The sequence below is a fragment of the Myxine glutinosa genome, chromosome 5 (assembly GCF_964187855.1).
Source record: "Myxine glutinosa chromosome 5, kmMyxGlut1.1, whole genome shotgun sequence".
NCBI lineage: Eukaryota > Metazoa > Chordata > Myxini > Myxiniformes > Myxinidae > Myxine > Myxine glutinosa.
In genome coordinates, this window is record NC_136265.1 from 147,864,256 (window position 1) to 147,878,064 (window position 13,809).

Here is a 13,809-nt window from a genome sequence, read left to right on the forward strand (position 1 = left end):
ATCTTTGAAAAACGGAAAAACTTTGCACCTCTATATCTCCGAAAGTGCTGAATCGAAAAAATTGAGACATGGCTCATTTGTAAAGAACTCTCCATGGGGAATAAAATATGTTAATGATGATGTCATAGTTGCCTCCATTATGACGTCATCATTCGACAAGTACAAAACTTCATCCGATCAAGATGAAATTTCTTGAGCATCATCAAGGAATAAATTAGTTTCGAAAACAAATAATGATGACGTCATCGGTCACGTGGTTCGGCCGCCATATTTGTCCAAAATGGCTGATAAAAAAGTACATTCCAGCAAGTCCTCGGTCTCTGACCGATTGTTCATTCTGTCTTGTTGTCTGTATGTCAATTGCATACAGGTCACAATTTTAAATCGATCTTCACTAAATGGTAGAGTTTGTCAAAAGCAAGAAGCCTATTGATTTTGAGGTCAAAAGGTCAACATAGGCCAAAGGTAAACAACTTTGTCAGGTTTCTAAGATCATCAATTTTCATCCAATTGACTTGAAGTTTGAAGAGGATTTGCATATCAGGTCACTCAATTCAACCACCAATTATTTTTGAGGTCTAAAGGTCAAAATGTCAACAGATGAAATTTCTAAAATTGCCAATTTTCATCCGATTGCATTAAATTTGAAGAGGATTTGCATATCAGGTCACTGAATTCAACCACCAATTATTTTTGAGGCCAACATAGGCCAAAAGGTCAACAACGTATTTTAGGGATTGCGCTAGTATCGTGCAATACATGACATATTTCTGGTTTGCTTGTCTGTGAACAAGATTTCTCAAGAAGTTGTGGAAGGACTTGGACAAAATTTGGTGGAGAGTTTGGGAATGTGACAAGGACAAAATTATTAGATTTTGGTGAAGATCCAGATCCAGACACGAGAGTTTTAAATTTTAAAAAGTTATTCTTCACCATTGAGATGGGGCCAAAAACGATATATGTATAACATGATATTTCAAAAAGTTGTGCATGAGTTATGACAAAACTAAGTGTTTTAATGGCTATATTTTCTGTTCATGCTCCTCCATCCCTCCCATCTCTTTGCCAAACCCCTGTCCATCCAAATATCTCAGGTTTCCATCAGAAACCCCAGCGTTGTTACACTCTTTATTTAAGCCTCACCTGGGCAGCCAATAGGCCACCAAATGGTTTTTGGTTTACCTGTTTCAAACTGCCAAGGAAGTGACAATTGTATCCCTACTAGCTGTTTACACACTGTGGGTATAGAAAGTGCAATTTCAATTAATGAAATGAAGAATTAATAATTATTTAATGAAAAAGTAATTGAGTAATATGACACCCTCGTCCTCGTATTAAGTACATATTTGTATTCCCGCCATAAAACATTGCTCCAAAAAGGGCCAACCCCTGCTCTGCAGGGAAAAATGGCCTCTAAAGGCGGGCAAAGGCGGGCATACATTCTCATTCTGCCAATTAAAATGTATGAACAATCTGTGCACCATGAAATTGTGGTGATAGTGGGATGGTGGGGCCATTTCACGTACATTGTACATATAAGGGTATGTGACCCTTTGTAAGTAAGCTTACGTATCTATAATACCAGTGCTAAAAAATTGAGTGATCCTCCATGCCATCTTGATGGAGAGGGCGGGGCTTGGACTGTGCATGCACCTTTACCCAAAATGTTCTCCTTCCCCACACCCTGTTGCTGAGGAGAGGGGCGGAGCTGTAGACAAGATGAACACTGTAGAATTACTACACGTACTTACTTTTTCCACATGCGAAATTTGCATTTATGTTTATTTAAATTATACAAGGGACTACAAAATGTAAATGTTTCATGATATTTGTTATATTATATCACCTTTATCTATCAATATTGTTGAAATGACGATCAAATAGCTATATGTTGAAAAAGTCAAAACAAACTGGGGTGTACTTAATTTTTCACGTGACTGTGTATATATATATTAATATCGTTCCGATATATATATTAATACTGATGAACGTATATATATACACACACAACCGTAGTAGTGTAGCGGCTACCGCTGGGTTTTCACAATCGCCTTGCACCTATCAAGGACGCGGAGCGATCACCATGCCGGGCTCGTCCAGGACGCCCGGGCAGGCTCGCCCTCAACTTGCCAGGCCGCAGCCAGGACGCTGGGCCACGCCCCCTCTCGCCCTTCCTGGGCAAATGCTCCGGGATAATATGTATATATATTGCTGCCCGATAAACGGGCTTTTCAGAGTGCCTGAGTGTTTGGTTTGATTAAAGCAACTCGGATGAATTCCAACTTTTTGTCGCGTCCATTCTTCCGATCGACGTGGGAGCCCCAGCTCCTTCATTGGTGACCTACCGACATGGACACGGCAGTCGCCCTTAAACTGCCTACCTTCTGGGAGGCTCACGCGGCGGTTTGGTTCGCACAGGCGGATTCCCTGTTCGCCCTGCGAGGCATCACGGCCGACGACACCCGCTTCCACCATGTGGTAGCAGCGCTCGGTTCGGCCACCGCGGCCCGTGCCCTGAGCCTCCTCGAGAGCCCGCCAGCCGCTGACAAATACGGCGCGATTAAGAAGCTTCTCCTCGACGCTTTCGCCCTCCCATCGGCGGAGCGTGCACGGCGCCTGCTCGACCTGCCCGAGCTCGGCGACACGCGCCCTTCCGAGCGAATGGACTACATGCTTTCACTGCTCGGCGAGCACTCTCCGGCATTCCTGTTCCGGGAGCTGTTCCTCCGTCAGCTGCCTAACCCGGTACGCCTCGCCCTGGCAAGCACGACAATCACAGATCCCCGGGCCCTTGCCAGAGAAGCCGACAAGATCTCCGCCGCAGGACAGCGCATCGCAGCGGCGACATGGGACCCACCGCCGTCCGACGCAACACCCATGGCGCCCGAGCACCCGGCACGGTCGACGACCGAACTGCCGACGCAATTGGCGGCCGCTACACCGAGCCGACCACCTCCAGCACGACGACCGGGGCCTCCACCTGACCAAGCGTGGTGTTACTATCATGCCAGGTTCGGACAGAAAGCCCGCACATGCCGACCCCCATGCACCTTCGGCAGGCCGGGAAACGGCCGGGCCAGCGTTCATTACCAGCCATGAGCGCCGGCCACACGGGCAACTTACTGTTCATCACGGATAAAGCGTCCGGACGGCGCTTCCTGTGCGACACCAGCGCCCAAATGAGCGTCATACCCACCTCTGACCAGGACAGGCAATCCGCGGTTTGCGGCCCCTCCTTGGTTGCGGCCAACGGATCGACCATCCGCACCTTTGGCCCGCGCAACGTCACCCTCTGCTTCGGCGGCCAACGCTTTGCTTGGACGTTTGTAACCGCAAACGTGCCCATGGCTCTGCTAGGCGCCGACTTCCTCTGCGCACACGGACTGCTGGTGGACGTCCAACGGCGTCGTTTAATCAACGCAGAAACCTTCAGCTCCCTGGTATGCACATTGAGCAGCTCCGCGCCGACCGAGCTGGCATGCGCCGTCCCGGCGGCGAACGAGTTTGCTCGCCTGCTCACGGAGTTCCCGGCCCTCACGCGGCCGACGTTTTCGGCCGTCGCAGTACGGCATGGGATCGAGCACCACATACCAACCACGGGCCCGCCGGTCTACGCCAGGGCCCGCCGCCTCGACCCAGCCAAGCTCGCCGTGGCGAAGGCCGAATTCGACGCGTTGGAGCACCTCGGCATCGTGCGGCGCTCCGATAGCGCGTGGGCCTCGCCACTGCACATTGTGCCAAAGCCGGGGGGTGGATGGCGCCCGTGTGGCGACTACCTCCGTCTCAATGACGCTACCACCCCCGACAGGTACCCGATCCCGCATATCCAAGACTTCTCCGCCCGTCTGGCGGGACGGGTCATTTTTTCGAAAATTGATCTCATACGGGGATATCACCAGGTACCTGTCAGGGCGGCCGACGTCCCTAAAACGGCAGTCATCACGCCGTTCGGCTTATTCGAATTCTTGCGGATGCCGTTTGGTCTCAAGAACGCGGCTCAGGCGTTCCAGCGCTTGATGGACGGCGTGCTGCGTGACCTGCCGTTCCTTTTCGGTTACCTGGACGACATCCTCGTCGCCAGCACGTCCCGGGCCGAGCACCTCCTCCACCTCCGAACACTGTTCGGGCGCCTCAGCGAGCACGGCCTCATCGTCAACCCGGCCAAATGCCACTTCGGCACGATGGCCGTTGATTTTTTGGGCCACCACATCACCAAGAACGGGGCCGTGCCGCTGCCAACCAAGGTCGAGGCCATCACCACATTCCCGCGTCCCCGCACCATAAAGGCCCTGCAGGAATTCCTGGGAATGGTGAATTTTTATCACCGCTTCGTGCCCCGCGCTGCTCAACTCATGCGGCCCCTCTACGAAGCCCTCCGGGGCAAGCCGGCCAAGCACGACATCGCCTGGTCCGCAGCAATGGATGCGGCCTTCCAAAGCTCAAAGCGGGCCCTCGCCGACGCAACACTGCTCGCTCACCCGGTGCTCAACGCTCCCATCGCCCTCACCACGGATGCCTCCGACTACGCGGTGGGCGCCGTACATGAGCAATGGGTGAACGGGGTTTGGCAGCCACTCGCTTTTTTCAGCCGGCAGCTCCGGCCGAACGAGCTCAAATACAGCACGTTTGACCGGGAGCTCCTCGGTCTACACCTGGCCGTCCGCCATTTCCGCCACCTCCTGGAGGGCCGACCTTTCACGGCGTTCGTCGACCACAAGCCGTTGGTTTACGCCATGGCCAAGGTCACGGAGCCGTGGTCGGCCCGCCAACAGCGCCACCTCTCCACCGTGTCGGAGTTTACCACGGACATCCGGCACGTCGCCGGCAAAAACAACGCCGTGGCCGACTGTCTTTCCCGGGCCAGCGCGAACGCGGTCCACCTGGGCGTGGACTTTGCGCTTATGGCGGCGGCCCAAACCACCGACACCACGGTGCAAGCCCTCCGGGCGGCGGACACGGGCCTCCGCCTGGCCGACATCCTCTTCGCGGACACTGTCCTGCTCTGCGACGTCTCCCAAGGCCAGCCTCGCCCCATCGTGCCCGTCACCTGGCAACGCCGCATCTTCGCCTCCCTCCACGGCCTTTCCCACCCGGGCCGGAAAGCTTCCCAGAAGCTGGTGTCGGCGCGATTCGTCTGGCACGGCCTTCGTCGGGACGTCCGCGATTGGACCAGCACCTGCACGGCCTGCCAACGGGCCAAGGTCCACCGACACACCCAGGCCCCGCTGGCACCTTTCACCGTGCCCGAACGACGTTTCGACCACGTCAACGTGGATCTGGTGGGCCCCCTCCCCCCGTCACGGGGGTTCACACACCTGCTCACCATGGTGGACAGGACCACCAGGTGGCCGGAGGCCGTTCCCCTCGTCTCCACCACCACCGCCGACGTGGCGCAGGCTTTCATCGCCACCTGGGTCGCCCGCTTCGGCGCACCGGTGGACATCTCGTCAGACCGCGGACCACAGTTCACCTCCGAGCTGTGGGGCGCGGTCGCCCGCAACCTGGGGGTCAAGCTCCACCGTACTACGGCCTACCACCCCCAAGCAAACGGGTTGTGCGAGCGATTCCACCGCTCCATGAAGGCCGCGCTCATGGCCGGCCTTCAAGACGGCGGTTGGGCCGACCGGCTGCCGTGGGTCCTTTTGGGCCTCCGCACGGCCCCCAAGGAGGACCTCCAGGCATCCACCGCCGAGCTTGTCTATGGCCAGGCGCTACGCGTCCCGGGCGAATTCGTGCCCGACGCTACCAGTCCCTGGTCCGCAGCTCACCAGCGCTCGGTTAGGGCCAGGAGGCCGCCCGACGGTTTGCCCCCGTGCCAACATCCCACCACGGTGACCCCCAGTCCTACGTCCCCCCAGCACTTCGCACAGCGGAGTATGTTTTTGTGCGTCACGACGCACATCGGGGGCCACTCCGGCCGCCGTACGACGGGCCCTTCCGGGTGCTGCGACGGGACGACAAGTCGTTCGTCATCGACATCGGCGGCAGGTCGGACCGGATTGCGGTGGACCGCCTCAAGCCGGCGCACGTGGACGTCGACCACCCACCACGGGTGGCCCTTCCGCCACGGCGAGGCCGCCCCCCGTCCACGGTGCCCCCCACTCGACCGCCCACCACCACACCGGACCCCCTCCCACGACCCGCCAGGGGTCGCTTCGGCCGGGTCATCAGGACCCCCCTCAAATTGACCCTGCCGGTGCAAGTCGATTCTGGGGGGACGTGTGTAGCGGCTACCGCTGGGTTTTCACAATCGCCTTGCACCTATCAAGGACGCGGAGCGATCACCATGCCGGGCTCGTCCAGGACGCCCGGGCAGGCCCGCGCTCAACTTGCCAGGCCTCGGTCGGGACACCCGGGCAGGCTCGCCCTCAACTTGCCAGGCCGCAGCCAGGACGCTGGGCCACGCCCCCTCTCGCCCTTCCTGGGCAAACGCTCCGGGATAATATGTATATATATTGCTGCCCGATAAACGGGCTTTTCAGAGTGCCTGAGTGTTTGGTTTGATTAAAGCAACTCGGATGAATTCCAGCTTTTTGTCGCGTCCATTCTTCCGATCGACGTGGGAGCCCCAGCTCCTTCAGTAGCAAAATAATCGAGGCAATTAACAAATAGACTGCTTGACAATTACTGTAAACGAATGATTCGCCAAAGACTAATAAGCTCTTCCTGTGCGAATCTGATAGATGTCACATATCACTCGGTAAAAGTTGTTAGGTAGATTCAACATGCTACGTCATTTTTCATACAGTATTGTGTTTCATACAAGGTAGAAGTGATGCATTAAACTAAAGACCATCTTCAAGGCTTCTCTCCATAGATTGACAAAACACTTATTTTGAGCCTACAAGGCCACCACACCTATTTTATGAGTACGCATTCCCAATGTGATGCTTGTATTATCCTCTACTAACCACCTCTACCATCCGCAGCGCACGCACAATGTGATTGGGTACATTCGGGCTGGAGGCCTGCGAGAGTGCAGCACATCAGAGGTCCACCTGTCGACCACTCTGCAGATACCGCACCAACATTTTCAGGACCAGACCTTGAGGAATGCCCACCCTCACCTTACCTCGACGCCACCATGCCTTCCGATGAACGTTTTCCCACTTTTGGGAATACTTATTCTCCCACCAATGCATTATTTTTACCTCCTGCGGACTGAGTGCCATAATGTGATCAAAATAACAAAGGAAAAGTTTTTTAAAATTACATTTTCTTCTGTATACTTATTATTGATGATGTGACAATCTTGAAGGATTTGTTTTGAAGGAATAATTGCAATTTGTTGAATCCTCCGGGAACTAGTCCTAATAATGTGAAGGGGTTGGTGCTTCGTTCGGTATCGGGCTTGTTCCGCAAAGCGGGGCAAATGTTTCCAAATTGTTTCCAAATGATGTTGTGTTTGTGTGATATGATAGTTCAGCTAATTGCTATAAGATGTCACAAGTGGAGTTATTTGAATGGAACTTTCGTTTATAAAACGATGGCAACAGCCAAATGAAGGTTTGCAATCCAAATGGAAGCTATGATGAAGTGTAAGTGAACAGGCAGACTGAATGAGATTCCATGCTTATTATTAGGGTATACTCCCCTGAGGTTGCAATCATAAACAAGCACCACTGTCGGTCTGCTGTTCCACTGCTTTTTCTGGCCCTACCCAGAATACTTTTCAGCGGTCGGTTTACCTGGGCAAGAGAAAAATAAAGGGACATACACTGTGATGTCATCAGCAATTTTACTTTTCTGCATCAAATGAAATGATTCCTGCACCATATTATGGAGGGACTCTTAAAAAGAATATTTATGCTATTTTGTTATGTGGTGGCAAACATGTCAGGTGCAAAGACTTTATAAATTACTGCAAAGGTGTAAATTCAAAAAATTCCACTGTACAGGTGTTTGAGACAAAGATATGACTGTATAGGTGTACGAGCCCAAGAAAACCCATCACTACACAGATGTCTTTTGATACCCAACCTGGGCTGTCAGGATATCTGAGAGGTGCGTACACTCACCTCCAAGCTGTCCATCCTTGGCTCGAATCCTGACGCAGGTGTAAACTGTCATCCTAGTGTCGCACAGACAGGGCGATTCATCGATTTGTGTGCTGCCTTTCTGATGGACGTTAAACAGTGTGATATCGTTGATTAAGTTGACCATAGATAGGCCAAATTTGAAGATTTAAACTTCAACAAAAAACTTCTTCTTCACTTATAATATCGGTTAGTCTCATTCAATTCAGTTTCTCGTAACGATTAATAGATTCATACATTCTTTTTTTTTCAACATTTCCATGTTATTCATATAACAGTCATCTATATATATATATATTGCCCTATCAAATAGTATTTTTGATTATACACCGCCTTTTCAGGTCGTACTTGCAACACAGGTAAGAAGATGAGCTGTATTTATTCAAACGATTTTTAAAGGTTTGAAAGTGAATTTTTATTTATTTTCTATGAAAACCTGTCGGTCAAAACCCCTATACCATCTATCTATTACGTAAGCAAAATGGCAGAAATTCCCTCTTCCCCTCTGCAATGCATTCTACATACGTGAGGGGTGGTAACAATGACCACTCGTATTTCAGTGCCAACTTTTTAACACATTCTCTTTGCTAACTCCTCCTCCCTCCCACCCCCGCTTCCTGCCCCTCTCTCCGCTCCCCTCCTCATAATTGATTGAATCAAAATCCTGATCCGAAAAATCTAAAACACAGGACCCTGAGATCTCAAACCAGCCACCTTAAACGCCATAATTACTTCTTGAAATATGAACAAGTAATTGGAGATGGAACGATTCACTTAATGAACTTGTGCGATTGAAGTGAGGCAGATTCAACCTGGGGTATCTGGTGTTGGTGTAGCGCAGGCATGATGGGCCGGATGACCTTTTGCCCAAAGTTCCTTGTACTATCATCACCATCAGACTAAAATACACCATTTGTGTCTGTCCATCTGTCTGATGAATTTTTGACGCCATACATTCCGTCCTTACTTATCCAAACTCAACCAAACTTGACAGGATGACCAAGGGTTACATAATGAAGGTTGTAGCGCATTAATTTGCCCCCCACCCCAAGGGGGTTTTCTCCCCCGAGTGGGTTTTCCCCACCATTGCCGTCAAGGGGTTGCATGTTGAGGTGTATATCAATGTTAAATTAGCTTTATCGTGGCGTTTTCCAAAGAAGAAGATTTATCGTGGCGTTTTTCCAAAGACGCTTTCAATAACATTGATGATAATCGCATGTTATTAATGTTATGACAAAACAATATTAATACTAATAACTAGCTGAAACCCGTGGAACATCCACGGAAGGGAGGATGTGGTGTATGGATAGAGTGTACCATTATGGATGGCATAGGGGAGCCCTCATGGGATCTTCTTCTTCCGTTAAGCTCCAATTTTTTCTCTTCAAGTTAAGTCCAATCAGTCCTCTCTGCTCGAAGTGCTCAGGCCATGCCTTCCCGCTCTCATACTTTTATTTCCGTTTGGTGTAGAAAGAGATTGACATATCGTTCGTCTGTTTTCAGCTCGTTATCTTTAAGCTTCCTTATGTCTCGCCACCTGCTACACCTCTCTGAGTTACGAGGATTTATGCAACGCACCCCGAGTATCGCAACGTCACTCCATTTAACTTTATTAAAATGACGATAAAGACGTTTCCTTATATATCCTAATTTAAAATGTTCAAGGGAATAAAAAGACCATTTGGTTCACATCACCCATGTTCACACCACTCGACTGTCCAATCAGCGGACGGCTCGCTTCGCCTTCGCCCAGCAGACGCCAATACGATGGCGTCGTAAGATGGCGTCGTATCGGCAGTTAATCGGATGCTTTTGGGCCCCAACATCGGCTAATTCCGATTTTTCGAGTATGGCTGTACGTGATAAACAAAGAGCACGGTTCGTAGATCGTAAATCCATTAGTGCCGTGGGCATCGGGTCACTGGGTGCGGCGTAAAAGGGATAACAAAGTCGAGTCCTTACGCTATTATTATATAGATGTCCCACTTCCCCAAGGCGTTTTTCCTGCAGTGATAACGTGTTTAAATAGCTTAGGCCGAAAATAATATATTGCTGGTCTCTGGTCAGACCAAAGTTCCAGAATTGATGCGGAGATGCGGTTTGTTTTTCTTTTTCTTTTCTGAAAAGCAGGGATTGCAAATATAAAGACGTTGTTTTTTTTGTGTCCTCATGCCTTGCGGTCCTCCTCATCTGCCGTGGCGCCGTCCAGAGAGAAATTAAAGACAGCCAATGGGACTGGTAGGCCTGTTTTTAAATAATGAACACAAGCTTAAGTTATTTTAAAAGGTATTTATTCTGAAAATCATTAAGTTCTTCAAGCATATTATAGACTGCCATTTCGTTCTCGAGGTCGCCTCACCGTACCGTCAAACATTCCAATGCGTTGATCACATCAACACTGCACATGCGCAAGTGGTCTAACAGGCCGATGGTCTCCCACGATCGATCTCTTCTCCCAGTCCACCAGATTATCACAAACACTTACAACTTCATGACAAACGAGATAGGATCCAGGCCTAACTAACGAGACCACCCGCAGCTCTCTTGGCCTTCTGGTTGCTTCACACGAACTCGACAAATAACGTCTTCGTTTCACCAAATGACAATATCCAGCCGATTGGATTCATGACGTCGCGGCACACAAAACTACTCATTTCTTTGGAACGGCTAAACTACTAAATGTAGTTTTGTCGGGGAGAACCGTGCGCGAACGTCGATACCAATGGCGACCCTCACTGACCCGTATTGCCCGAGATAGCGCACCGGCCCGGCAACAACAGGCGCGCGCTGTTGTAGGCACCGTTGGAAATTTGAAAAAAAATAAAAATTGTTGATGCGCAGGGTCAAAATCGATGCGCGCGCTGACCCGAGACCGGAAATATATTTTTCTCAGCCTTATCGTTATAATGGCGTTTCCGTGTGAGCATCGACTTCTACAGGAACAAAAAATATTATAAACCACAAACACGTATGATTTGCTTTTTAAACAGTTGCTAATGCTGTTTGTAACACTAAATGAAGAAATTTGGAGGAATCCCGACATCAATGAACTAAGGTTTACTAACAGATCTGAGCGAAGATCTATGGTACTCTATATAACCCACAAATGTTGGGTTAATAACATGGCCGTTTCTACCACTACCATGGCATTTTTCATAGCGAACTTTTGAAACTCGCTCCTACTTTTTAATAAGAAACAAAGGGAGGAAGACAGGGATGTGCTCATTTACCAAGCAGCTAGCTAGCGCTTGCCAAGCCAGCCGTTCCTTAAGGGTTTTGAATGGAGTGCTTGCTCGAATGCTTAAACAACTTGGCGATCTCTCCTCAATAAACCTGGTAAATGAACACACCCAATGTTCTTGAGATCTGACCTTCGATCGACTGTAATCTATATACCCCAAATAGGATTGGGCTGCTGCAGCTCCCGTAGTGTGCGGTTGTACTAGTCATCATCATAATCATCATCTTACTATAATTCACCAAATATCCGTCCGTCCGTTCGAAGGTACCACAAAAACGGCTCAATCGATCGCAACGATATTTTGGGTGGGTATTCCTGGGGCCCCTGGGAGTAAAATAGGCTATATTGTTTTTCCAATTTTTCCAGTTTTTCCAAACACTATGGAATAATATTTACCGATATGAACAGTGATGTGGCTTTTGTTGAAATTCTACAAATACTGTTTATTCTACGTACCAGGAGAGAGTCGATCGACTCCTAATGAACTCTTCCTATATAAAGGTGCGGCTCTGAAGTAACATGGCAGCGTGTGCAACGCGACTGAAAAACAGGTGTAGCGGCCGCTTCTGTGTTACACATTAGGCGCGCACTCTTCACACATAAACGTGCGACTGAGAAAGATGTGCAGTGGCCGCTTCCGTTTTGCAGGATTCAATCTTTTTTTCAAAATGGGCACCATGTACTGTTTAGATTTTGATGATTTGCATGCGATATGATTCAACGGATGTTTATATGAATCGTTTAAAATAAAACAAACTTCAATTTCTGATATTTTTCCTTTTCATTTGGGCTTCCTAATTGAAGCCCCGCCCATAGGGCCCATACCGTTGCTGGTCATACTAAAATACGCCATTTGTGTCTGTCCGTCTGTCTGATTAATTTTTGACGCCAATACATTCCGTCCTTCCTTATCCTATCTCAACCAGACTTGACAGGATGACCAAGGGTTACATAATGAAGGTTGTAGCGCATTCATTTGCCCCCCTCCCCAAGGGGGTTTTCTCCCCGGAGCGGGTTTTCCCTGCCATTGCCGTCAATGGGGTTAAATGTTGAGGTGTATAATCATATTAAGTTAGATTTATCGTGGCGTTTTTCCAAATGAGAAGATTTGTCGTGGCGTTTTTCCAAAGACGCTTTGAATAACAAAATTAATGATATTCGCATATTATTAATGTTATTACAAAACAATATTAATATTAACTAGAACGGCCACTTTAAAACTGCTGGCAGTGATGACCGGTTTACTCGCACCCACTTTTGATACAACCCCACTTTTGATACAACCCCACTTTTGATACAACCCCACTTTCATTGGACATGCTTTGCCACAACCCCCTTGGATACAACCCTGATAAACACTCACACACACACCCTTCACACACACCCCCCTTCACACACACACACACACACACACCCTCGCCCCACACGCACACCCCTCCACACATACACACACACACACACACACACATCCAACCACCCCTCCTTCACACGCACCCCCCCCCCCACATACACACATATCCACCCCCCCCCCAAACCCACACACCCACACACAAACACCCCACACCCCTCCCCCACACACACACCCCTCCACATATACACACACACACACACACACCCCCACCTCCACACATACACATCTGCGCTCCCTCCATACGCACACCCCAACCCCCCTACCCCCACACACAAACATATCCACCACCCCCCCCCCCCCCCACATACACACATATCCACTCCCCCACCCCCCACAACACAACACAACACAACACAACACACCCCACCCCCCACAACACAACACAAAACACTCCCCCCCCCACCCCTAACACACACACACACACCCAACCCCCTCCTCCACACGCACACACCAACACCCCCCCCCCCCACCCACATATCCATCCCCCCCACACACACACACGCCCACACACACACACATCCACACACACACCCTCCCCCCCCACCACACCCACACCCACACAAACACACACACACATACATACCCCCACCCCCCCAACCCTAACACACACACACGCACACACCACCCCCCCCCCCCCACACACACACACACACACACACACACACACCCCTCCCCCCCCCCCCCCCCCACACCCACATCCACACATGTCAATCCATGCACTGATTGCAGAAAAAGCCATTTAAAAAAGACAATTAACCTGAAATTGCAGACAGAATTATTTGTTTTATCTGAGAAGCTAAACGATTCTTCTTCTTCTTTAGTACCTCAAACTTTATGTGAAATGCGATCGATTTTAAAAAATCAGAATTTGAGCAAATCTGTTTCATTCGTCTGTTAATATGCCTCCCCGATTGACAAATCTGCAATTTGAATTTCATTTGAGGTTGAAATGACCGCGGGAGATCGCGTTATAGTGATGACGTCCTGGATGGACATCTTCTTCTTCAGTCGCTCACAACTTTGAGTGAAATACGATCAAGTTAAAAATAGTCAGAATTTGAGCAAATCTGTTTCATTCGTTTGTTAATATGCCTCATCTATTGACAAATCTGCAATTATAA

The 13,809-nt window shown here is 49.7% G+C and overlaps 1 protein-coding gene across 7 annotated transcripts in view; it reads left to right on the top strand.

The window, feature by feature from the left end:
• The window catches only part of LOC137426952 (sterol regulatory element-binding protein 1), a 45,574-nt gene extending 37,833 nt beyond the window's left edge, over positions 1 to 7,741 (top strand). For all 7 annotated transcript variants that reach the window (XM_068116004.2, XM_078778830.1, XM_068116007.2 and 4 more), the window contains one exon: positions 6,930 to 7,741. In XM_068116004.2, the coding sequence (XP_067972105.1) occupies positions 6,930 to 7,165 (236 nt within the window). In that variant the 3' untranslated portion in view covers positions 7,166 to 7,741. The remainder of the gene's footprint in view (positions 1 to 6,929) is intronic.
• Positions 7,742 to 13,809: the final 6,068 nt, after the last annotated feature.